General features: G+C 42.6%; 1 protein-coding gene across 1 annotated transcript in view; it reads right to left on the minus strand.

The window, feature by feature from the left end:
• Nucleotides 1-21,602: 21,602 nt before the first annotated feature.
• KL (klotho) overlaps nt 21,603-26,756 on the minus strand; it is a 42,087-nt gene continuing 36,933 nt past the window's right edge. The window contains exons 4-5 of the mRNA XM_008160313.3: nt 22,469-23,570; nt 21,603-21,940 (exon numbers count right to left, since the gene is read on the minus strand). Of these exons, the coding sequence (XP_008158535.2) occupies nt 21,603-21,940; nt 22,469-23,570 (1,440 nt within the window). The remainder of the gene's footprint in view (nt 21,941-22,468; nt 23,571-26,756) is intronic.

Here is a 26,756-nt window from a genome sequence, read left to right on the forward strand (position 1 = left end):
TATCTCTCTTTGGCCGGCGGGAATCCTAAGAGAGGTTCGTGGGAGGGTCTTAATAGACTATTCATTGGCTTTTCAGGTATGTCCTCTGATATATTGATTCACCAAAATGTGTGTATAGAAGAGTCAGAGGTTATTTTCCAGTTAGTTTCATTTTTATTTATTTTTTTTAATTTCTTTATTGATTAAGGTATCACATATTTGTCCTCATCCCCCCATTCCCATCCCACACCCCTCCCCACACATGCCCCTACCCCTCTGTTGTCCTTAACCACTGGTTAGGCTCATATGCTTGCACACAAGTCCTTTGGTTGATCTCTCCCCTTTACCCCAACCCTTCCCTACCCTCCCTCTGAGGCCCAACAGTCTGATCCATGCCTCCTTGTTTCTGGGTCTGTTCTTGTTCATCCATCTATGTTGTTCATTATTTCCCCTAGATGAGTGAGATCATGTGCTATTAGAAATACACTTATAAGAACCAAAAATGAGACAAGCAATAATGGTTATGGTGACAGGCAAATGAATCAGTCTGTAGTGAGTTTCTTTCTGGGCCAACAGTTCTTTTGAGACCCAATTTCAATGTCCAACAGTTCCTTATGTGTACATGTCAGCACTGACATTACAGTTCTGGATGGTGGACAAATGGTGGTAATGCAGGTCCGACTCTCTCTGGTTTGGTCCTGGGCAACCTGCAGTGATGCACAGCTGCTAACTGCTAGTATGGGAAGGTCTTCCATCTCTGGACTGCTTCTCTTCTGTCTTCATGGCTGGAGTAGTCCTGTCGATTCCTCTCTTGCTGGAATCCACATGGTCTCAGAGTTGTTTTCTGAAAATATACAAACATATTCTCGACCAAAAGTTAATAAAGGAATATTTTCTATAAATTTGACTTGGGATCGTATTTCATTTTTTGCCCAAATGATTTTCCTCTGGCTTGTTTTGACACCTTGTGTGTTTTTCATGGGTGTCTTGCTTTTAGCCTTACAATTAATTTTCTAAAGTATTAATTTTCTAGATGTAATTTACTTACAGGATATTTTTTCTTACATGATATTCTTCTACTATCCCCTCCTTTTTTGATTTACATGTTAGGAGGCTTTTGAAAATTTTATAATGTAGTCTTGATGGCTTTTAAATTTTAATTTTTTGCGCTATAATATTACTGTTTTAGGTTCATTACATGGTACGCATTTTTATCATGAGATGAAGTACCAATAAAAATTTTAGTTAACACTTTAGGAAAACCTTTTTGTCCAGTACAATTAATTTTTCTAGAATATTCGCTTGTTTCAACTAGCCAATTTAAATTTGCCTGAAAACTTGACTACTATTTTACTGTCAAATTTATTACTCTAGAAACAATCAGTTAGTTTCATTTTTAAAGAACATCATCAAGAATGTCATTGAAGTTGGATGAATCACAATACCTGATGTCAAGTTATATTACAAAGCCATTGTTCTCAAAACAGTCTAATAGTGGCACAAAAACAGACAATAGAGAACGCAGAAATTGGCCTAAGCCATTATGCTCAATTAATATTTGATAAAGGAGGCAAGAGTGTACAATGGAGTTAAGACAGTCTCTTCAATAAATGGTATTAGGAAAATTGGACAGATACATGCAAAAAAATGAAACTATACCACCAACTTACACCATACATAAAAATAAACTCAAAAGGGATAAAAAAATTAAATGTAAGATGGAAAACCATAAAAATCCATAGAATAATCCATAGGCGGCAAAATATCAGACATATTTCATAGCAATGTGTTTACAGATACAGCTCCTAGGACAATGGATACTAAGGAGAAAATAAGCAAATGGGACTACATCAAAATAAAAAGCTTCTGGAGAGCAAAAGAAACCATCAAAAAAACAACAAGAAAGCCCACTGCATGGGAGAAAATATTTGCCAATGTTACATCTGATAGGGGTTTAATCTCCAAAATTTATAGGGAACTCATACAATTTAACAAAAGGAATATAATCCAATTAAAAAATGGACAAAGGACCTAAATAGACACGTTTTGAAATTGGACATACAGAGGACAATAGACATATGAAAAAATGCTTAAAGTCACTAATTATCAAACAGATGCAAATTAAAACAACAACGAGGTACCTCTTCACACCTGTCAACAAATCAACAAATGACAAGTGCTGGCAAGAATTCAGAGAAAAAGGAACCCTTGTACACTCTTGGTCAGAATGTAGACTGGTGTAGCCTCTGTGGAAAACAATATGGAGTTTCCTCAAAAAATTAAATATGGAACTTCCATTTGACCCTGTTAATCCCACTTCTAGGAACACATTCCAAGAATCAGAAACACCAATCAGAAGGACTATATGCACCCCTATATTCATAGCGGCACAATTTACAATAGCTAAGATTTGGAAACAGCCTAAGTGCCCATAAGCAAATGAGTGGATTAAAAAACTGTGGTACATCTACACTGTGGAATACTATGCTGCTATAAAAAATAAAAAGCTCTTACCATTTGCAACAGCATGAATGGGCCTGGAGAGCATTATGCTAAGTGAAATAATCCAGTGGGAGAACAATAAGTATCACATGATCTCACTCATTTGTGGAATAAAATGAACAACATATACTAATGAGCAAAAAATAGATCCAGAGACATAGAAACATTGAACATACCATCAAACTTCAGAGGGAAGGCATGGAAGGGTGGGAAAGGGAGGATAAGAAGTCAACTAAAGGACTTGTATGCATGCATTTACGCATAACCAATAGACACCTACAATACAGGATGAAGGCCTGTGCTGGGGGCAGGGGCAGGCTCAGAGAGGTCAATAGGGGAAAAAGGGAACATATATAACACTTTCAACAATAAAGAATTTTTTTTAAAGAATATAAAAATAAGTAAATCTGGTTTACTAGTAACTTGTAGATAACATCTCCCACATTGTTTCCTATATGCATAGCTGAAAAGCCAGCTGGCAGCCAGCGCTGTAAGGGAGCTTCCTTGCCCTACTTAGCCTCAAGGTAGGGTGCTGTCCTAGCCTCAAGGTTGAGTAGGTCTCTAGTTAATACCACCCTGCTCTAGATAACCTTTCCCATATCCATGGGGATCAACCATCCCACTTGCTGAAAGTTGATTGATTATATTTTAACTAGCTTTCCCGTTGCAGGAAAAATCCTGCAATAGGATTTCCTGCTGCACTCTACCCCGCCTCCGCTCCTCCCTTGTCGCCCGCCCCGCCTTCTCCTCCAGCCCGCCCATGTTTCCCTTCGCCCCCCGGCCCCGCCTCCACTCCGCCCTTGTTGCCCGCCCTGCCTTCTCCTCCAGCCCACCTGAGTTTCCCTTTGCCCCCGGCCCTGACTTCGCTCCTCCCTTCTCCTCCCCCCCACCACCCCCCACCCCCCCCGGCTTGCTTGCTTCTTCGAAGCTTTACTCCCTTCTGCAGCTCTTGGCTTCTTTCGACGCTGTCTTGATATGCAAATTAGCCGCCATCTTTGTTGGGGTAATTTGCATACTCATCCTGATTGGTTGTGGGCGTGGCTTGGCTGGTGGGCGTGGATTAGGTGTAGCGAAGGTGCGGTCAATTTGCATATTTGTCTATTATTAGATTAGATGAGTTTCAGACAGAACTACTCCACTCTAGATTTTACTAATTGAGCTTTTTATCTCTTTACGAGGGGCCCAGTGCATGAATTCATGCACCTTGAAAGGAACTGTGGGCTGTGAGGCTGTGGTGGGAACAGGGACGGGTTGGCCCATCCTCTGTGCCCCCACCTGGCCCCTCCCACTGCAGCCCCCGGTCCCCTGTCTGCCAGCAGCCCTGCTTCTGCCGCTGCCACTCCCACGCGCTGACTGCACTGGCCCTGCTCACACCCACTGACAACATGGAGCGATTGGAGCTGGTGCCAGCAACAGGTGCGAGTGGGCCGGCGCCATCAGTGGGTGCGAGTGGCAGCTGCTGCCCTGATCACCCCTCAGGAGCAGGGGGAGGTGTAGAAGCCCTGATGTGGAGATCGGGGCTGGCAGCTGCCACTCGCACCCACTGATGGCACCCACTGATGGAGCAGGTGAGAGCGGGGCAGGCACTGGCAGCAGGTGTGAATGCCGGCGGGACTGTGGCGTGCGGGAGCAAAGAATTTTCAGTAACCACCAAAAGCTCACCCTGATGACAGCGACCAGTGCCCCACCTTGGTCTGGTGCCCCCGTTCACCTGCTCCACCATCCATCCATGGCCAATGCCCGCCATGTTCTACACTCTGCCACCTGCTGCTGATACCCACCATGTTCCGTGTGCGTCCCCTGGTGGTCAGTGCACGTCATAGCGACCAGTTGTTCGGTTGTTCTGCCATTCAATCTATTTGCATATTAGCCTTTTATTATATAGGATTGGGAAAGTGACAAGGATTTCATGCAACAGTAGGTAGGTAGGAACTATTTTGGGAATATGAAAGCCTGAAATTATACTACCACACAGTAAAGCCTAAATCTGAAAGTAGACTTGGTCTTGTTCTAAAATTTCTGGGGTGGCAGAAAGGTTGTTTCCCTTCCTGGTCCCTACTTCCCTGAGACAGTACCTTTCCTGGCCATTCCAGGGAATGGGAGCTTTGCCTTGAATTCAGAAGGGCTCTTCTTAGGAGTCTCCTCCCACCTGACCTTTTTGTTACATTATCCCTCTCCTTTTCCATCACTTCAAAGTGGTCTAAGATGGTCTAAGTCTCATCTTTTCTTCTGGAGAACCTCTAATGCATTTGATTTCTAAGCCCATCAAGAATTTTCTGAAGAACTTTCTGAGATGATTTTGTCAGAAACTTTTTGCCTGAGGAAAACCCCAGGGAACACCCCCATCCAGAAGTGAGAGCCAAGGGAAAGGGGACACTGCCTTTCCCGGTGTTGATGGGGCAACAGGAGGCAGGCTTTCTATGTACTCCAGGTGGACAGGAGTTAAAGATGTCAAATGAGGAGGCACCAAACTGGGGAGGACTGGGCAAAATAATAAGATGACTCTCCCTCATCTACATGGGAAAATATAATGAAAACATGCATAACTGTCAATCCCATTGGAACCAGGGACTTGTGTGCATGCATATAAGCATAACCAATAGACACCTACAATACAGGATGAAGGTACCACCTTCCACGAAGATGGACAGTTCAAATAATTTTGGAGAAATAGTTATAGAGTCATGTAAAATTAAATATGCTCACTAAGGAACAGCTGCAGGGGCTTGGGGGTGGAGAGGTTACATCTGTCACTGGGATCTGTGAGAATCACCCTTTGGGACCCCATATGAAAGGAAGAAACGCTCTAGAACTGCTTGTCTTCTAGATCTGCATGAAACACAATGTTCAACTTGGAAGAAACTTGCAAATGGCAGAGGAAAGCAAGTTTCTTTTTAGTTTTCTATCAATTTGCAGTGGTTCCAATATAATCCCAATGGTGGATGTACAAGGCATGGAAACCATTAGCTGACTCAATAGAAGCATGAAGCCAGTGATGCTGCAATTCAAGCAACTGTAACAGTTTTTTTGCTGCATTGATCCCTTTTCAAAGGACGTGTGGCTGCCCTAACCTCCTCATACACCTCAGAATTCATCTTATAAACATAGCCTCACTGCCCTAGAGTCCTGATGACTGGATCACGGTTCAGTGCTCAGACTATTATTGCAAAGCAGACATCAAGCAGAATCCTCTGACAGGAAATGAAGGAACTTTAAACAATTGTATACTCAGCAACAGTTTTATGTCGCTTTATGGGACTGAATAAGAATGAGAAGGGACCAGTATTTTTCTGAGAAGACAGAACACTGTAATTTTTGTACAAGGAGTGTAAAACCAACATCTCCTCATGTTTTCACATTCCAATGTCAAAATGAGAGATTCAAACTAGATTGCTCAAGGTGACATTGTGAGCCATGCAATTCAAGAAGACACTCTCTCAGCAGCTGTGTCTCAGCAGGACAGGGCTAAGGCCACTAAACTGTGGCAAGGGAATAGAGGCCAGAAGAGAGACCAGGCTAAAGAGTCCTTCAACCCTGCTAGACAAAAAGAAAACTGCACCAAGAAGCAAGCTGGAAAAACCATTTGCCAAAACATTCTCCAAGTGGATTTTATAGCCTCATGAGGAGAAACCACAATGAACCAGAACTTCAGACCTAGAAGGATAAACACCAGGGTAAGTTTCTTTATGCCATTTTTTTTTTTGTTTAATTTCCTGCCTCAGATCATTGCCAAACATCTACACTAATAAAAGAGTAAGATTCAAATTGACTGTACCTTTGCGACGCCCACCAGCCAATCAGGAGTGAGTACGCAAATTAACCCAACAAAGATGGCGGGTTAATTTGCATACACAGGCGCTGAGCAGCGGGGGGCATTCCGCACTGCCCCAGCCTCTCTGGGCCTCTGAGCAGCATAGGAAGGCGGAAAGGCGGCTCTGGCCAGAGTGAAGACGATTCCGGCAGCCAGGGGAAGAAAGGCCCATTCTTGCATGAATCTTTGTGCATTGGGCCTCTAGTACATATAATAAACTCCCTGTTAAGGAAAAAAGTGAAAAGGCCAGCAACAGAGGCTGACTGCTCTGAGGTCTTGTGTCCAAGGAATTTTTAAATACTCTAGCATGTATGTTTATTTGGATATATATATTTTATCTATCAATCCTCAAAGCAGCCCAAGAAAACAGATACTATTGTTTCTATTTTATAAAAGAGTAAGTTGAAGTTAGAGAAAGGGCAGGTGACTTTTATTAAATTACCCAACCATGACTGTAATCCAGACAAATTGATCTTCCCTCTGCTGCTTCCCTTACTGAGAGAGAAGGTTCCTCTATGTCAGGATGATGAAATCAATGACCAGAGCAGACATCAGAAAGCCACACTGGCTGTGAGAACAGGGCAGTTGTCAGAGTGGATTCTCTAACCAGTGATATTTTGAATATAATCCTATGTAATAAAAGCCTAATATGCTAAGTGTCCAGTTGTCCAGTAGTCCATTCAACCAATCAAAGTGTAATATACTAATGATATGCTAAGGCTGCTCAACTGCTCTCTATAGCATGCACTGACCCCCAGGGGGCAGATGCTCTGACTGGTTGGTTAGCTTGCTGCTTGGGTCCAGCCAATCAGGACTGAGCAAGATGGCCGGACATGCCCTGGAGCCCTCCTGCAGCCCTTCCCCGGCTGGCCAGCCTCCAGTATCCCTCCCTAGCCCAGATCAAGCACCAGTGGGGTCCCTCAGTCTGGCCTGTCTCTCTCACAATCCAGAACCCCTCAAGGGATGTCGGAGAGCCAGTTTAGGCCCGATCCTGCAGGCCAGGCTGAGGGACCCCACTGGTGCATGATTCCATGCACCGGGACTCTAGTTGCAAATAATCTTTATCATGAGGAAGATACTAAAGACAGTGAGGCTGCACAAACTCTCTAGTGAGGCCAGGTTTTACAAAGGCAATGGGGCACATTAGGGAGGGATAACATCCACTCCTTCAGCCAGGCAACTTCTTCCCAACCCTTTGCAGCACTTGCTAGGGGAAGGGAGATGCCAATGTTATTCACTGAGACCTGTAACATTGTTTGGACATGTATGGTCACAGCATTGCCAGGTGGTACACATCAAGTATGCTCATTCTCCAGAACAGGTAGCTGAGCCTGTAAGTACAGCCTCAAAACAGAGATGACTCCCCAACCCTGATCCAGAGCATGCCTGGACAAGCTAGTGCTAAGATTTAGATTCAGGGGCCAATAGGAGCCCTTGCCCTTTAGTCCAGTTCTCACACATTTGTACACCTCTTAATAAGGATGTCTTCTGATTCCCTTCTGCAATGTTCCTGTGTACAGGGAGACTTCAGAACCTAGTATGAGGGATAATAAAATATCAAGATTTCAATAATAATATTTAATAATTATTCCCTATTTTTGAAATAAAGCAAAAGAAAGAACAAATTCAAAATATGTACATAGCCCCTAAGAGTAATATCAGGGAGTCTGAAGCCCAGAATCTACTGAGATTTTCAAAAGGTATGATGGACAGCAAAACCAATTATAATAAAATAAAGACTTTTAAAAGGCATATTTAGTGCAAGAAACAGGAGGAAGTGATAGGTCTCTGCTTGACATGGATGGTATAATGTCAATAGAAGATTAAAAAGAAAGCAAAATGATTTTTCCTTATAGTATCCTCATCTTTCCAACCATAAAGACCTCCCTCCTGAAAAATGTAGAACAAACTCTGGCTTAGAGAGTAGTTTTAAAATATGTCCACAGATTATTTTATGTTCTTCCCTTCAGGAGATGGAACTTAATTATCCTTTCCTTGAATGTGGGCTGTATTCAGTGACTTGCTTCTAACAAATAGAATGTGGCAGAAATAACAGAGTGGTTCTTTTTTCATTTGCCTTGGATAGCTACCTAGAAGTAGAATGGCTGGACCATATCATATATTTTTGTTTAACTTCTGAAGGAACTGCCAAACTAATTTCCAAAGTGGCTGCACCATTTTACCCTCCCAACAGTAATGCATTAGGATTCTACTTTCTCCACATTCCTGTCAACACTGTTATTGTCCACCTGTTGGATTGTAGCCAGCCATCTTAGTGGATGTGGAGTCATCACAGTTTTAATGTTGTTTTCTATTTTAAACTTTAAGCAAAATAGAAGTTGTAAGTGATTACATGAAATAATATAATTCAGTTAATTCTCAAGTTCTGGGATTTTCTCTTTGCTTACTCTCCTGTCATTATTTCTAACCTACAGTTTAAATAATCACAGGGATTGGAAATAGGAACTACATTATGCCCAAAACTCTTTAGCTTATCCTCAGAATAATCTCAAACTCTTGCTTGCTTTCACTCTTGAAGAGAGTGGGATGAAAATATATTTCTGTGTTTGCTCCCTAGACCCTCATCTGAAATCTCCTTGGGGTGCCTTATGTTTACTTGTGTCCTCTCTCTTCCTTTTACAGATTCCAACCTATAAGAGAGTAAGAGAAATGTATTAAATGAATATACCTTCAATGGGATCTCCTAATCAATGGGAGAACAGGAGAAAAGAATGTCAAATGCATTGCTTTCCAGCTGGATACACTGGCCAGTACAGGGAGTAGAGAGAGTCTACACAGGGTAAGCTCTTGGACTCAGGCATGCAAGGAAGATAACCATTGAGAGGCACACCCAGGGGTCAAGCAGGAAAGAATGGTCACCTTGAAACAACAAAAAACACTCCCAGTTCAAAGTCCATAAAATCAGAAAGAATGTTCTGCCCAGATGTGCACAAGATAGGAAATCTCAGAGGTAGGTGAACTATGGGAATTCCCAGACAAGGCCTGGGAAAGAGAGAATCTGGGCAGTGGGCTTCCAGAGGCTTGTTCTCCTGTCAGTAGCCTCCCTCTGAGGAGACAGAGGCCAACATCCCATTCCCCATCTCACTTAATTCTATTTTGTGCTCACTGAACAACCTTCAGGGTATAATTTCGCTCCCACACCATGAGGCTCATAGGGAGATAATGTGCCTTCAGGATTGAAACCTGATTTTGGTCCTCAGAGCAGAGCAGTAGATTTAGATGGAGGGAGTAGTGATTGGAAAGAAGGATGAGTAAAAAAGCTACAGATGGGGCTTCTAGGTTACAGAGAGCATCATTCCACTCCCACTCCTCTCCTGAGTTACTGAACGAATACCCTGTGAGTCATAATCAGGCAATGCCTTTGCAGGCCACAAATAGTTTTAAAGAATTACTCTTTCCAACGTGGAAGCATGGAACAGAGTGCGGAATCTCATAGGGAGGGTGAGTGGGAGGTAATCAACCAAAGATCTTGTATGCATATATGCATAACCCATGGACACAGACAATGCTGAAAGCCTGGGTGGGGGCAGGGGTTCAAGGCGGGGCTGGGAGGGGTAAATGGGGGGAAAAGGGGACATATATAATACTTTCAACAATAAAGAATTATATATAATTTTTTTAAAAAAGAATTACTCTTTCTAACCATATTGGAGCTTCTCAAAAACAAGAACCATAAATTAAGGTAGAGTCTTCAAGAGTGGACATCTGAGAGCTACAAAGGACCAAATACTTTGTAACCACAGCCTAGAAACCCAGCTATTTTCAAATAACTGATGCTCAGAACATCGTTATGTAAGTTAAAATTGTGGTAGCCACTCTTCCTACTGCTATTTTAACATCTCTGAAATTTAGATTAAGGAGGATGTCATGCAAAGTGGCAAAATTCACCAGGGAGCTTTTTGTCATTGCTTAATGTGGCTATTCTCCCAGAAATGTCTTTCCTATTATTACCCATCTCTACAGGAACAAAACAGTTCTTAGCAGCATGCCAATTATAGTTTCTGAGAAGCCTGAAACTCCCCAAAGGCTGTTTTTTGTTTTGTTTTTATTTTTGTTTTTGAGGATAAGCTAAAAAGGTTTGTTCTCAAATATTCCATCTTGACCCTCTTTGGTACTCACATTAGTGTGAGTACCAAAGTAATTCAATGAATTTCTTTTTCTGTTTCTAACTAGAGGCCCAGTGCATGAAATTTGTGCACTGGTAGGGTCCCTAGCGGCTGCTGGCCAGGGCCTCCCTCCCTTCCCCTGGCTGACCCTGCCCCTGGTCGAACTCCTGGAAGATCTCCCAGTTGATGGGGACAATTTGCATACTATGCTTTTATTATATAGGATACAAAAAAAAAAAGTTCACTCGGTATATTCAGACTGCTATACTAGACAGGACAGGGGGAAGTGTGATATGAGTTTGATATGAGAGCATTGGTAGAAGAAAAGGGTGCAGCACACCCTATGAAGTAAAAAGAGTGAATCCTAAGTCAATTTGGGCTGGATCTGTCCCATTCAATTAGCTTTGAGAAGGCTGAATTTCTGTTCAAATCTCTAGATCAAGGGTCATGAATAGATACATTTGCTTAAAAAGTTAATTAATTTAACAATGGATCTAAACTAACCATGTGTTCTATCAATGAAAAGAGATGGTAAGTCTTCAAAGAGCTCATATGACAGAAGTCAAGGAAATCAGGCAGGTGATGGCCCTAAAGAAGATGTAATAACCCAACAGGAAGGAGAAAATCAGGAGGGCTAACTATTCTGCAGGACTGCATTTGAAGTAGCTGGGGAAGTCAGGAACATCCCCTTGTAGCCAACTTTTATTTCTCAAGTGAGTAGATGGGGTTGGAGACTTGGTCTCATGGTTGTATTGGCATTTGCTGTGTCAAGGATTATCATGCAAAGCCTTTTACAGAAAAGGGTGATTCCTTCTTCGCTTCCTAATGTGCTATGACACTGGGAATTAAGAAATGTAGCAAATCAGAAATTCCCTTCTATAAATTTCTATGTTTAATTGAAATATTTAAAATGTAGAACAATTGGCAGCTACATTAAATTGTCAAGCATAGCAAAATGGTTGTGCGATGTTCTCTCTTTTTCTGTGACATGAACACACACTCATCAAATGGAGCATAAAGGAATATGGAATGACTGTGTTTATTTAGTATGCTGGAAAGACAAAAAAGAACTCTCCCCAGTGCAGTGAGTGAAACAGAATTGCTGACAGAATAGTAGTTAAAGGAACAATAAGGTAAAAAAGTCAGGTCTCATGAAAAAGTGACTGAAAGTTTGCCTACTAGACCAGCATTCTTCTATTTTTTTTATAATTTCTCAAAGGGAAGACAAATTGGGATCATGCTGGCTTTTTAAACAGTTATAGCCCTCTCTCCCTCCTTTGCTCCCTCCCTCTTTTAGCTATACATCTAAGAACTTAGTAGAATTTTCCATTTGTTTGAAGTTTTCTTATTATTATTATTATTTTTAATATATTTTATTGATTTTTTTACAGAGAGGAAGAGAAAGGGATAGAGAGCCAGAAACATCGATGAGAGAGAAACATCAATCAGCTGCCTCTTGCACACCCCCTACTGGGGATGTGCCCGCAACCAAGGTACATGCCTTGACCGGAATCGAACCCGGGACCCTTGAGTCCGCAGGCCGACGCTCTATCCACTGAGCCAAACCGGTTTCGGCTGAAGTTTTTTTCAAGATTTTTTATTGCAACCACATTTCTTTTCCATTTTTGTGTTTATTTTTGCTATTGATTATTGCATGTATTTTTATATCTATCCATTTTATCAATTCAAGCACTTTTTTGTAAGCCTCTTGAGATTTCCAGGAATGTAATATCAACAAGAGTTTTATCATTTCTTTTCCAATGTTTATACAAATTCTTTTACTGTCTTGTCTTACTGCATTTGCTAGACCCTCTAACAATGTTGAAGAATAATGACAAGAGCAAGAAGTTTTACCAAATTCCTGATCATAAAGTACTTTTAATGTTTTTCTTTTGAATAGTGTTTACCAATGTTTTGTAGTCTTTATCTTACTTTAAAAGGTATCTCATGTATGTATTTTCCTAAAGTTGTTTTTAAAAGTAATTGCTGAATATTTATCAAAATGGCTTTTCAGCAACTATTCATATGTTTATTTTTCTACTTTATATTGCTTGATTTCCTGTTATCTATACAATCTTGAATTCTTGAAGTAAACTCTATCTGGCCATAGTTTAGTCTGTTAATATATTACTGGATTATTGTAAGTAATATTACATTTAGAAATTCTTTCATCATAATCTTTTTACAGTATCTTTATCAGATTATAGTAATAAAATTGGCTCCATCAATACAATGAGCATTTGTCTCTATAGTTTTATTTAGAGGATTTGTCCAATGGTGATAGTGGGGTATTGAAGTCTCCTACTATGATTGTATTACTGTCAATCTCTCCTTTGATATCTTCCAGGAGTTTTTTAATGTATCTTGGTGCTCCTGTATTGGGTGCATATATGTTTACCAGAGTTATTTCTTCTTGTTGGATTTCTCCCTTAAGTATTATGAAGTGGCCTTCATTATCTCTTGTTATGTCCTTCACTTTGAGATCTAATTGTCAGATATAAGTATTGCTTTTTTTTCATTTCCATTTGCCTGGAAAACTTTTTCCATCCCTTTACTCTCAGTCTGTATGCATCCTTTTTTTTGAGGTGGGTTTCCTGTAGACAGCAGATATCTGGGTTTTGTTTTCTTATCCAGTCTGTTACCCTGTGTCTTTTGATTGGGGCATTCAATCCATTTACATTTAAAGTTATTATTGATAGGTACTTATTTGACGCCATTTTTATTCTATACCCCTGTGTACCTTCTTTGCTTCCTATTTCTTTCTTTCTTTCTTTTTTTTTTTACAGCAGACCCTTTAGCATTTCTTTCATTGCTGGTTTGGTGGTGATAAACTCCCTTAGTCCTTTTTTGTCTGTGAAGCTCCTGATTTCACCTTCAATTTTGATTGATAGCCTTGCTGGGTACAGTATTCTTGGATTTAGACCCTTCCTTTGCATGACTTGGTATATTTCATTCCATTCCCTTCTGGCCTGATGAGTTTCTGTTGAGAAATCAGTTGCTAGTCTGATGGGGGTTCCTTTGTATGTAACTGTCTGTCTCTCTCTGGCCGCTTGTAAGATTCTTACTTTGTCATTGGTGTTTGCCAACTTAACTATAATGTGCCTTGGCGTCGGTCTTTTGGGGTTCATTTTGCTTGGAACTCTGTGAGCTTCTTGGATTTGTGTGGGTTTTTTCTTCCCTATATCAGGGAAGTTTTCTGTTATTATTTCTTCAAACAGGTTTTCTATTCCTTGCTCAGTTTCCTTTCTTTCTGGCACCCCTATTATCCTGATGTTGTTTTGTTTTGTATTGTCCCGAAGTTCCCTTACGCTCTCCTCAATCTTTCTAATTTTTGTTTCTAGAAGCTGTTGTAATTGGGTATTTTTTTCCATCTTGTCTTCTAGCTCACTTATGCGGTCCTCTGCTTCATCTAGTCTACTCTTGATGCTTTCTATTGAGTTCTTTACAGCAGCGATGTCACTTTTCATTTCTTCTTGGTTCTTCTTCATTTCTTCTTGGTTCTTACTCATATTGTCGAATTTGTCTTCCATCCTTTTCAGCCACTTTATGACCATTTCTCTGAATTCTTTCTCTGATAGGTTGTTTGCCTCTAAATCGTTTACTTCCTTTTCTGGTGATGCCTGCTTCTCTTTCCTGTTTGGGCTGTTTCTTTGTCTCCCCATGGTCTCTCTTCTCCGGATGTCTGGTTATATAGATTTCTCTCTCTGGCGTTGATTTAAAGGTATAAAATACAACACAACCAGGCACAACAGACAAGGCACTGAACAGAATTGTATTCACGATATTAATAACCTCCAATAAAGGTAACCACCAGAGAAAGACAAATTAGGGAATAGGAGTGGAAGAGGGAGAGTAAAAAGAAAGAACAACAACGAAGAAAAAAAAACAAAAAACAACAAAGAGTGTGAATCTGAACTTGGGAAAAGAGCAGAAAGAAAGAAAAGAAAAAACAGAAAAGAAAAAGAAAAGAAAAAAAAAGTAAGAGAGACAAGAATGATACTAACAGAGAAAAGGGGAACAAACTATATATATGGGGAGTAAACTCCACTAGAACAACCACTATTCCCAGCAAATTCCAGCAACACGAGCCTGGAGATTAATACAAACTGCAACAGAAGCTAATATCAAGTGAGGCAAGGGAGAACAAAAGTAAAAAACAAACAAAAACAAAGCAAACAAAAGAACCAACCAAACCAACAAAAAGAATAATCTAAACAATCTCATAAAAAAGCATAAAAATTCAATCTAATCAACATTCAAGCAAACAACAACAAAAGGCCCGAGAGAAAAATAATTTTTTAAAGGTAGCGTAGAGAGAGGTTTGTATGGATTTGGAGCAGGGGGTTGGGAATTAGATATATAAGTAGGGTGAAGTTTTAGCAGGGAGTAAACTGAAAAAGTAGGGAAAATCTAAAGCCAGAAAGGGTTAAGCTAAACTGGGGACCAAAAGGGGAAAGGTTAGGAGGAGAGTGATGGCATAATTTTAGCTTTGAGATAGGGTAAAGCGATTGTAAGGGAAAGATGCAAATCGAATGTAGGACACTAATCCAAAAATAAAAGAAAGGGAAAATCTAATGACAGTAAAAAGAAAAAAAAGTAAAATAATAGTAATAATAGTGCTGATTGAAAATAAAAATGTAATAATTAAAAAGGTGAAAATCAAGTGAGGAAAAAGAAAAAAATATTAGTTTCTTAAGTAAAAGATGCAAAAAATGAAAATAAAAAAATATGAGAATAAAAAAATTAAAAAATTGAAAAAAGAATTGAAAATTAAAAAATAGGAAGACTAAAATGTGCAGTAGCGGCTGTCATTCACTTCCTCTATTATTCTGTTTGGTACGCCTTTTTCCCAGTCTGGGCGGTATTTCAGTTCAGCTTCATTCCAGGGCTCCTCAGTGTTGGAAGCCAGTCCTGCTTTTTAAGCCAGCCCTGTCTTAATTTCTCGTATTTATTTTTGATTACACCAGAGACAATTAGCGTTTCAGCCCCTGGGTGGCAGTGTTTCTGAATTGACTTCCGGGCCTCTCTAGCTCTTTTTTCTTTTTTTTTTCCCCCCTTCTATGGCACTCACTACCAGTTTGTGGAGGTGTGCGCCTCAGAGCTGCCTCTCTGATGGTCACACGCAGCTCTGGCCCCAGGTTCCGAAAAAAACACCTTCCCCCTGCAGTCTTTCAGGGTTTCCACCTGGGTTTACCTCTGTATTGGGCTTAGCAATCAGAGTCGGAAAGAGCCCAGGTGTGCGGACCGTGGGTCTGTGCCCCAGACTAAGGAGCCTGCACTCCTTTGAAAATTCTTAGTCTGACCCTCCTCGTCAGATTAAAATGAGTTGCTTTCAAGAGGTCACTTCTGTTAGCAGCTCAGAAGACCCCCCTCCTCATTCACGGATCACGGCAGTTCCAACTGCCGCTGATTTTTCTAGGCACAGACCTCCCGGCTCCTGCCGGTCCTGCGGCTGCCGCACTTCCCTCACCCAGCGCTTCCCTCACCCACCGCGGGGATTAGAAACCGCAGCTTATTTCAGACAAAATCTGACCTTTCCGTGGTGCAGTGAAGAGTTTCTTTGAATCCGAGTGTTTGCGCTGATAGGGGACCGGTGGTCTGGTGCTCCCAGCAGTTCAGTGTTTGCAGTTGTCGCAGAAAGTCAGGTTTCCACTAAAATCCTCCTTTCCTTGCAAGATGGCGAGGCGCCCGGGAGCCCGCAGCTCCAGGAGGGGACCCAGCCCCTGTGGGTGCTGCGCGGTCAGAGGAACACTGCCCAGCACTCCCCCGCCTTCTCCTGGAGTTTAGCTGTCCCTTGGCTTGCCCACATACACTCCCTCTGCGAGCCTCTGCTGCTCCGACTCTCCGCCCCAGGAACAGACTCCAAACCCGACTCTATTCCGTCGCCATTTTTTTCTGTCTCTATAGTTTTAAATAGTTTAAATTACATCAGAATTGCTTACCCTTTAAAGCCAGTGTTCAGCTACAAAATTCTTGCTAGTAAATCCTGTTAACTTTTCCAATAACATATTTTGAATAACTTTTAAAATCACTTCTATGGTGCTCAGTCTATTCAAGTTTGCTACTTCTTAATTTGATTTTAATAATTTAGCTCTAGCCGGTTTTGCTCAGTGAATAAAGTGTGGCCCAGGGAACTGAAGGGTCCCAGTTTTGATTCCAGTCAAGGGCACATGCCTAGGTTGTGGGCTCAACCCCTAGTGGGAGGCATGCAGGAGGCAGCCGATCAATAATTCTCTCTCCCTTTCCTTCCCTCTCTGAAATCAATAAAAATATATTAATAATAATAATAATTTATATTTCCCTAAGAAATAATCAATGTTTCCTAGATTTTCAAATCACCTTTTTTTTTAAGATTGAAATTTTCAAGTACATACACAAAATTTATGTGTATTTATTTTTATAAATATTATAGGAACACAAAAAGACAAATAGAAATTTATTGACTCCACCTTGTAGCAGACACTAGCTATAGATTTAGGACAGATTGGTCAACTTTTCATCTTCTGCTTTTCATCTCCAAATTTTCTATAAATGTTTTCATCACACCTGTCCCCAATGGCTAGTAACTCCTATTTACACTTAGGTCCCAGTTTTATGTCATGTTCCCACAGGAAGTCCTCCCTCTTACTCTAGACTAGGTTGGAGAACAGTTTCACAATATGGAAATAGTTTCCTTCTTGGCACCTGTCCTTTGTAGTTATATTATACTAGAGGTCTGGTGCACGAATTTATGCACAGGTGGGGGCCTGAGGTAGGTGAGGGAAGCCGGGATGCAATTGGCCCTCTGGGCCGGCGGTGGGATGCCCTTGCCGGCCTGGTATCCAGATCTGTCCCACTGACATTAGCGCCGGTTGTCAGGAGCTACCTGGCGGCCGCTTTTATATTATTTCTACCTTGCAGAGTGTCAGCAGTGCTGTTGGGATCCTGCCAGTGGCACTGGTCCATCAGTGCCTAGCCTGTTCTCTGGAGATTGGACCTGCAGGACTACTGAGGGAGTGAGTGGCTGCTGCCAGGCTGGTGGGTCGCCAGGACAGGTCGGTCAGCTGAGCGGCACTCCTGCTGTGGGAGTGCACTGACCACCAGGGGGCCGCTCCTGTGTTGAGTGTCTGCCCCTGGTGGTCAGTGCATGTCATAGCAACTGGTCAACCAGTTGTTTCGGTCATTCCGGTCATTCTGGTCGTTCGGTTGCTTAGGTTTTTATATATATAGATAGTTATTTGTATAATGTCTTTCCCCTCAACTATCTAGTAAACTCCGAGGGTGAGAAATGTCTGCTTTATCTTATCAGAGAAGAGCTGAACATGGTAGAGTGACTGGCACATAGTAAGTATGCAATAAATATTTTCTGAATGAATGAATGAATGGTTTGTTAATCAGAGGAGATGTAATTCAGGACTGTCACTGGCAGTTAGTTTTCCACCAGCAAAACCTCAGGGAATCACAGCGTATCACTCAATACCCCTGTAGAGAGAGTTGTTCCCACTACTAAGAGATGTAGGTGTTCCAAGGGAATGGTCTCTATCTGTACTAATAAGAGAGAAATATGGTAATTGACCATCACTCCACGATGCCCACAGCCAATCAGGAGGGAATATGCAAATTAGCGGGACAAAGATGGCTGCAGCCACAGAGCCAGCCAGAGCGGGTGGGAGGCTTGGGTTGCCCTCGCCGGCTGCCGAAGGAGGGTCCCTGCTGGGTGGTGTGGCCAGCCTGAAAACAGCCCTCAGGCCCTTACCCAGGCTGGCCATGCCCCCATGTGGTGAGGGTCCCTGCTGGGGGCATGGCCAGCCTGCAAACAGCCATCAGCCCCTCACCCAGGCTTGCTAGGCATCCCAGCAGGGACCTCACCCTGAAGGGGGTGTGGCCAGCCTGAAAACGGCCCTCAGCCTCTCACCCAGGCTGGCCAGGCATCCCAGCGGAGACCCCCACCCTGAAGGGGGTGTGGCCAGCCTGAAAACAGCCCTCAGCCCCTCACCCAGACCTGCCATGCCCCCCCAGTGGGGACCCTCACCCCATGGGGGCATGGCTGGCCTGAAAACTGCCCCAGCTCCTTGCCCAGGCTGGCACCATCCCCAGTGGAGACTCTCACCCCAATGGGGGCGTGGCTGCCCTGCAAACTACCACAGGCCCCTCGTCCAGGCTGCCCTACCCCCCACAGGAACCCCCACCCTGATCTGGGACACCCTTCAGGGCAAACCAGCCAGCCCCCACCTGTGTACCAGGCCTCTATCTTTACTAATAAAAGGGTAATATGCTAATTAGACTGGGAGACCTTCCAGGAGACCTTCCAGACATTCTTCTGGACAAATCCATGGTGGTGGGGCCAAGGTAGAGGCAGTTAGGGGCCAAGAGGGGAGGGCAGTTGTGGATGATCAGGCCAGCAGGAGGGGGGCAGTTGTGGGTGAGCAGGCCAGCAGGGAGGGCAGGTGGGGGTGAGCAGGCAGTCAGGCAGAGTGGTTAGGGGCAATCAGGCAGGCAGGCAGGTGAGCAGTTAGGAGCCAGCAGTCCCAGATTGCAGTCCCGAGGGGTCCCAGATTGGAAAAGGGAGAGGGGAGCGGGTACAGGCCGGGCTGAGGGATAACCCCCCTCTGGTGCATGAATTTCATGCACTGGGCCACTAGTATTTAAATAAATAAGTGTGTGTGTGTGTGTGTGTGTGTGTGTGTGTGTGTGTGTATGTATGTAATGTGTTTATATATGATTATACATATATATGTATATATGTATATATATGGGGTAGGCAAAAGTAAGTTTACAGTTCTTTGTAACTCAAAAGAATGTCATCATAACTGTAAACCTGTGTTTGCCCACCCCTGCATATGGCATGGTGAAAAATCCAGAATTCACAAGAGTAGAGCATCAATTGAAGGAGTGCAATGCTCTGAGACACTGCGTAAGAAATGAGCGTGCTCTGGGATGATCTGAGAGGCACTTCTCTCCTCTCAGGCTGGCAGTGAGCCATGGACCTCCCACTAAGGGTCTATGGTGACTCACAATTAGCATGATGCTGTCATTGTAGCTCAGTTGAATGATTTTGAAATGTTGTTTCTCCTCAGTACTTTGGTGTCTGTCATTTTCAGCTCTTCCCCTATTTTGCTTTCTCAGTGTCTGAAATTATCTTTCAGCTCAACCACAGAGACTAGCCTGGGGCACTCTCCCCAACCTACATTGCAGTTCGCTCCCTCTTTCTGTCAGGCCTATTTCCTCACCACTCCAATCATGTTCTATGTAGTTTAGACAACTCAAAAAAAATTTTAAAGAAATTTATCTAGCAATGAATGATATGGTTCAGAAAGAAGGTAAAGTTATAGGTCAGTTTATTATAATCCATTATCAAATAACTGTAGTGCAGGACCGTGCAGTTCACCTGGGATTGGTCACCCAGGTACTGTAATTACTCTCTATGCACTCAAAAAAATGCTAGTAGGAAGAAAATAATTTTTAAGTAACATTCATTATTTAACAGTAATTAACAATAAGAAACTAGTTCAATAAATAGGAATAGTTAAATAAGTTGTGATAAATTTATATAGTGGAATTACTCTATGACTATTAAAATAGGGTGTTTTTGAAGATAAATGACAAAGGAAATGCACACAATAAAAATTAATAAAGATACATAATTTACAATATGATGTGACTCTAAATATGCACTTTTTTACATATAGTTTCTGTGGTTTTTTTTACAATTAATATATATTACTCTTCTAATCAGAAAAATACATAAATAAAATAAACTATGATTATCTAGTTTCCAGTTTTAATAAGTACAATTTTTAAAAGGTTAACCCAAAAGCTTACCTTTCAATGAAAAAAATCATACCATCCCTAAAGATGACACATAATACAGTACAATATTTCTTATTCATTGTATTACTGTGTCAGCAAAATTAGTTATGCCTGATATGATGTTGGTTTATTTTGCCTGACACAATGTTGGCTCATCTATAAAATAAACATTAAGACCACCTAACACTCTAGTGTAATAAATTTCCCTGTCTGAAAATCAGCAAGACTTATTTAAAGGGCATTAGAGGATAAGATTTAACACTTTCTGGAAATCAGTAGCATGCTTCAGTGTAAAACTTCAAAGCACAACTAATTCAAAGTTAGTTCCACATAAGTAGCAGCAAAATAAATAAATAAATAAACTGGACTTCAGCAATCACAAAAGAAAAATTTCCAGTGTTATCAGACCAAATGCTTTTGAATCTATTAATACTTAAAACTCAACTCAGAGAAATTATGGCACATTCTAAAGAGCAGAAAATGAAGTCATTCTTCACAGGATGAATTATTATCTTGTTTTTATTCTCTCAAGAAAGGTCACCTCATTCATTCCAAGGTCTGTTCTAAAATGAAAGGGTTTATAATAAAATTAATCATAATGTTGCTCATAATACGTACTTTTTACTCCTTCCCTCCTCCTGGAGCTACTGCAGTATAATACACTGCACAATCGGTTTATGCTTCCTGAAGAGCCCAACATCTCATGAGTCATGTTTATTTTTCTGCAAGCAATCAGTAAAAATCCCTTATGACACAAAGCCTTCAAGGACCCAGGGTTTAGAGAACGCCTTGGAAGGCACATAAAAATATAAAATTCTGTAATTTGCTCTGGCAAGTATATCATTAACCAGATATGTAAATTAACATTGACAGAAATGCTGCTTTTTAAATAAGTGTTCCAGCCACAGGTCCTTTGTCATCTTTCCTATATTCTGTCATCTTCGTGACAGAGACCATTAGGCATATCATGGTAGTTGGAAGATGGTTACTTGGGACTTAATTTTGTATTCTAACACTTGCAATTATTACTTTAAGTAAACATTATATTTAGGAATGGGCACAGATAAAAATAGCCTAGCTTGTCATTAAATTTCTGTAAAAATGTTACAGAATGGATGTCATATATCATGCTTTTGTTACACAGTGTATCGTAGAAATGATGTTTGTTTTTCTAATTACCCCTCAAAGAGAAACAAGTCCAGGCACTATTCACATTATTCAAGATTTTATAATCATCTATGCTTATTTGAAAACCTTTGTCATAGCCACAGAAAGGTTTTATAGAAATCAGCATATGAAATATATAGCTTCACAACACTGACAAGTGCAAATGATTAACAACTAATGTGTGTGCGTAATTATTTCAAAATAAGTAAATAGGAATATGTTCAGGACTATTTGTACCTTCCCCTGCCTTTCCTAGAGTAGTGAAAAATAAGAGAAAGAGAAATAATGAAAGCAAAAAGTAGAAAAACTATGAAAGCTAGTAAAGTCTTTCGAGTATGAAAAAAGCTGCACTCGGTGCACAGGGTGAATTCTTCTGGACAAAATCTCCCCAGGGTTTCAGCACCTGGGAAGCCATTGTTGTCAATAATTTTCCTATAATGTTTCATGGACGGTTTGGGTTCAAACTGATTGGCAGCATAACGATAGAGGCCAAACTTTGGAGCTGTGCGATCATTAAATGAAAACACAAAGTAGCCACAAAGGTTGATCCCATCCAATATGTAGGCTGGAAAAACAAAAGGACAGGAGAATAGTTAATAAAATATTTTGCAAATAACACTTTACTTTTACATGGCCTTGGTGCCTCAGGAGAAAATGTCAATACATTTATTAAAACTTCAGACTAAATTGTATTTAATTAGAAAAGTCTTCTTTTATGGAAAGACAAATTGGTAAATACCAAGACAAAGTATGAGCTACATTTAACATAGTAGGTTTTATATAATGAAACCTACTCTGAGGTACTTGAGCTAATCTCCACATACATGAAGCAGATCAGACTGCGTTGAGGCCATCTGAGGATGGAGGACAGGATGGTCCATGCTTTTATAGGCTCAGAGTAAGTTGTAAGCCACTTTTAGCTAAACTCCTTTATCTCTGGGGAAAATACTAACTCTTGGTAGGACTTTTTCAGTGTGGCAAGAAATGGACAGTGCTTCTCTCTGAAGGTGACTGTGTGTATTTGAGAATTTCTAACAGGCATCATGCCTTCGAGTAACACAACCCTCAAGAGACAGTTTTCAGGAGGCCTTACCTTTCAGAGCTTCATTTACATAATTCTGCATATAGTACACCCTCAAATTGTCTTGGCCTGCTTGCAGATCATCATCAATGCCATTGGAGATTATATACATGGGGAGGTCTCCATATTTCAACTTTAGCCAACTCAGGACCTTGCGTAAGCCCCAGGGCACTACTGCTACCTGACTGGGGGAATTGAGCCATGTGATATCTGTCATTTCTTGCACTTCCAGATAATCGTTATATTTTATTGGATCTTCTTTTTCCCAGTCTACAAGGATGGTGGTGTAATGGCTTAAAGCCAAAAAGTCAAAGGAACCCTGTATGAGCTTTTTTTCATCTTCAGTGAAATAAGGTAGAAGGAAATTGTTTCTATGATTCAGCCAGTCCCTCATCACACGTGGATAATCCCCAGAACCAAAAATGGGCTCGGCCAGCCAGCCAATGTCAAATTCCAAAACTCTCTCTGCCACTTCTTTGTCCTTTGGGGAGAAAGGGCAGGCTGGTTCTATCCAGTCAGCCTGCAAAGCTATGGATATTTTTCCTTTCTGAGAGCGCCTGAACTTCTCATCATACACGCGCCAAGCCAGGGCGTGGGCTTTCAGCAGGTTGTGCCCTGCACTGTAGGTCATGTTCCGCGTGTAGGGCTCGTTCATGGTGATCCAAAACTTGACGTGGGAACCAAGATCTTTAAAGCACAACCTGGCATACTCTGCAAAAGCCAGGGCCGTGTGGGGATTCTCCCAGGCACCCTGCTTGGCCAGAGGCTCTGGCAGGCCTTGGTGCGGGGCCACAGGTCGCCACAGGGACACCACGGGGGTTATGTTGGCATGCAGGAGTTCACTGGCAATGCAGCGATAGTAGTGCAGGACCGTGCGGTTCACCTGGGATTGGTCACCCAGAGGCAGGATCAGGGCCCAGTCCAGCGAGAAGTGGAAATGTGTTACATGCATTTCCTGGAGTAGGGCGATCTGGAGCCGGATGACAGTAAAGTCGACACAATAAGGTTTCCTCCTCTTGGTCACAAGGCCGTCCACCTTAATGAGCCCCTTACTGTGGTGGACATCCCACAAGTAAACGTTCGGATCGGTAAACTGAGACAGAGTGGTGTCAACCTAGGAGGAGCAGAGGGAGCATAAGTCTATGACTTCAGCTGGACAGGCCTGGAAAAGTAACTCAATGCAATTCTTTCAAGGAAGCTAGCTAGCAAGATGAGCAAAAACAATAACCTTTCTAGCTGAAAATTGAAATGATTTTTCATAAATAGTGAGTTTCTGAAGAAGAAAATAACCCACTTTCTTTTTTACACATTTGTTTTACCCGTAGTTCTCTTTATTTAAACCCATTTAATATTTTAAAAATCTGAATTTTTTTACTTACTTCAGATAACAAACATTAGTAGTGATTCTCACACATGTCTGATCTGTGTTAAGCAAGCAGAGTATTTTTGGACATTTTTCTTTTAATATAAGAAATCACTATGGTGATGAGACTTAAAAAAACATTTAATGAAAAAGATAAAGCTTAAAACCTAAGTGAGTTAGAGTAAAAAAATTGAAATGACATTTAAAAATTATATTGTGCTTTTAAAAATGACATTCCACACAGATTTGCTCTCAGAAGAGGAGGTACTAAATAAGCATAACTGTAGCCTTTTGTTAGCTTTGCAGTTGATGACATAATTTAACAAATTCAATCTGACTGATGGTAGAAAGTGACAAAGAACATGGACATAAGAAACAATATTGTCATCCATCCATAATGGAATATTTTAACATAGTTTAAAATTTTTCCTAATTGTTTTTCTATGATGATCATGACACTATGGTTCTCAACATCTGACATCAAAGCTTCCAAAATAAAAATAGGTATTCAGGACATTGAAAATTGTAAACTCATAATGACAAAAATTCTCCCTCCACATGTAGACCATGAAGGGAATGCAAACTGAAAGTGCACCCCAAACTCACTGTCTACACCTGTTTTCTCCTGGCAAATAGTCTCCTTAGAGAAGGTTACTTGGTTTGACCCTCTGTATAAAAACAGGGGTCAGACACACTCCAATTTTGAACCTCTAGTAGAGATTTCCTTAAAATTTTATGGGCCTGTTGCAAATGAGCTGCTGTTTCATTGGAGGGGGTCAGTGCTGTGTTCCTAAAGGAAAATAATAATGAACAGCATGTCAGAGGGAAATTGCGTTTTTCTGGAAGATTGTCCCTTGTAGATCACCCACACATGCATTTCCCCTAGTACTGTGGGAATGCTGTCAGAAGTATTTTTCCACTGTGATGTACCTACCAATCATGTTTCCTTGGCTTTGCAAGAGAAAATATTTGCATGCTTTTTTGAAGTGAAAGTGTTCATAGTTAGAAAGAATTTTTGGATTATTTTTATGACTCTGAGTTGACTAGATTTGTATCTTTTCTACCATAATTGTTCCAAAACACCAGCTTTTATTCAGTCCATTTGAAAACAAAAGAGAGACTAAAGTATAAATCTTGGGGGTATAGGAATTTATTTCTTAAAAATACGGGACGTTTATGGAGGCTGCTGGAGACCCAGGCAGTTGCTCTGTCAGAGACAGCAAGAGTACCGCTGTCTATAGATTCTTCTAAATTCTTCCTATGTCAGGGCAGGTTCCTTCTCAAATCCTGCCCACTGTACTAACTGTTGGAACTTAGTCCAAGTTCCTCCTTTATCTTCTGCTCACTAGTTACAGGTGTTGGGTCCGAGCCCCTCTGCCTGGGGCTGAGTCTTCTTGCACACCGGGTCTTAGATGGAGAAGCCATGAGAGGTTGTGGGTATCTAATCTAATAATAGACAAATATGCAAATTGACCGCACCTTCGCTACACCTAAGCCACGCCCACCAGCCAAGCCACGCCCACCAACCAATCAGGACGAGTATGCAAATTGCCCCAACAAAGATGGCGGCTAATTTGCATATCAAGACAGTGTCGAAAGAAGCCAAGAGCTGCAAAGGGGAGTAAAGCTTCGAAGAAGCAAGCAAGCCAGGGGGGCGGGGGGAGGAGAAGGGAGGAGCAAAGTCAGGGCCGTAGGCGAAGGGAAACGAAGGCGGGCTGGAGGAGAAGGCGGGGCCGGCAGCAAGGGCGGAGCGGAGGCGGGGCCGGGGCCGAAGGGAAACGCGGGCAGGCTGGAGAAGGCGGGGCCGGTGACAAGGGCGGGGCGGAGGCGGGGCCGGAGGCGAAGGGAAACGCGGGCGGGCTGGAGAAGGCGGGGCCGGTGACAAGGGCGGGGCGGAGGCGGGGCCGGAGGCGAAGGGAAACGCGGGCGGGCTGGAGGAGAAGGTGAGGCGGACGGCAAGGGCGGAGCGGAGGCGGGGCCGGGGCCGAAGGGAAACGCGGGCGGGCTGGAGGAGAAGGCGGGGCCGGTGACAAGGGCGGGGCGGAGGCGGGGCCGGAGGCGAAGGGAAACGCGGGCGGGCTGGAGGAGAAGGCGAGGCCGGTGACAAGGGCGGAGCGGAGGCGGGGCCGGGGCCGAAGGGAAACGCGGGCGGGCTGGAGGAGAAGGCGAGGCGGGCGGCAAGGGCGGAGCGGAGGCGGGGCCGGGGCCGAAGGGAAACGCGGGCGGGCTGGAGAAGGCGGGGCAGGTGACAAGGGCGGGGCGGAGGCGGGGCCGGAGGCGAAGGGAAACGCGGGCGGGCTGGAGGAGAAGGCGAGGCGGGCGGCAAGGGCGGGGCGGGGCGGAGGCGGGCGACAATGGCGGAGCAAAGGGAAACGCGGGCGGGCTGGAGGAGAAGGCGAGGTGGGCGGCAAGGGAGGAACGGAGGCGGGGTAGAGTGCAGCAGGAAATCCCATTGCAGGAATTTTCCTGCAACGGGAAAGCTAGTATAAGAATAAGTCTTTATTGCAGAAGCCAGTGGCCATATAGCCATTAACCAACAGAGTCCTTTTCAGCAGGTCTATAAGGCAGGCAGCCATACACCTGCTGGTGAACAGATACATCTTTCCCATAAAAGCAGCATTAGTCTCTGTACCCACAGCTATTATCTGAGCATTTGCATGCTGCCTCTAAACCCACCACCTTACATCATAGTGGTATCTGAGCTCTCCCCTTAGAGCTACAGCCTCAGTAGACTCTCTAGCCTCTCTGGCTCAGTAGCTTCTCCTCTCTCCCCTGCTCAGCACACCAGCTAGTCTCTGTAGCCTCACATAGTACCTCTAAGCTTCTCTCTCAGCATACTGGCTGGTTAACTTAGTAGCTATATCTGAGCTCTCTATGAGCTCTTGACCTTACATCATAGCAGTACCAGCTCTCAGTTCTGTCTGAGCTTTCAGCTCC

The sequence above is a fragment of the Eptesicus fuscus genome, chromosome 8 (assembly GCF_027574615.1).
Source record: "Eptesicus fuscus isolate TK198812 chromosome 8, DD_ASM_mEF_20220401, whole genome shotgun sequence".
NCBI lineage: Eukaryota > Metazoa > Chordata > Mammalia > Chiroptera > Vespertilionidae > Eptesicus > Eptesicus fuscus.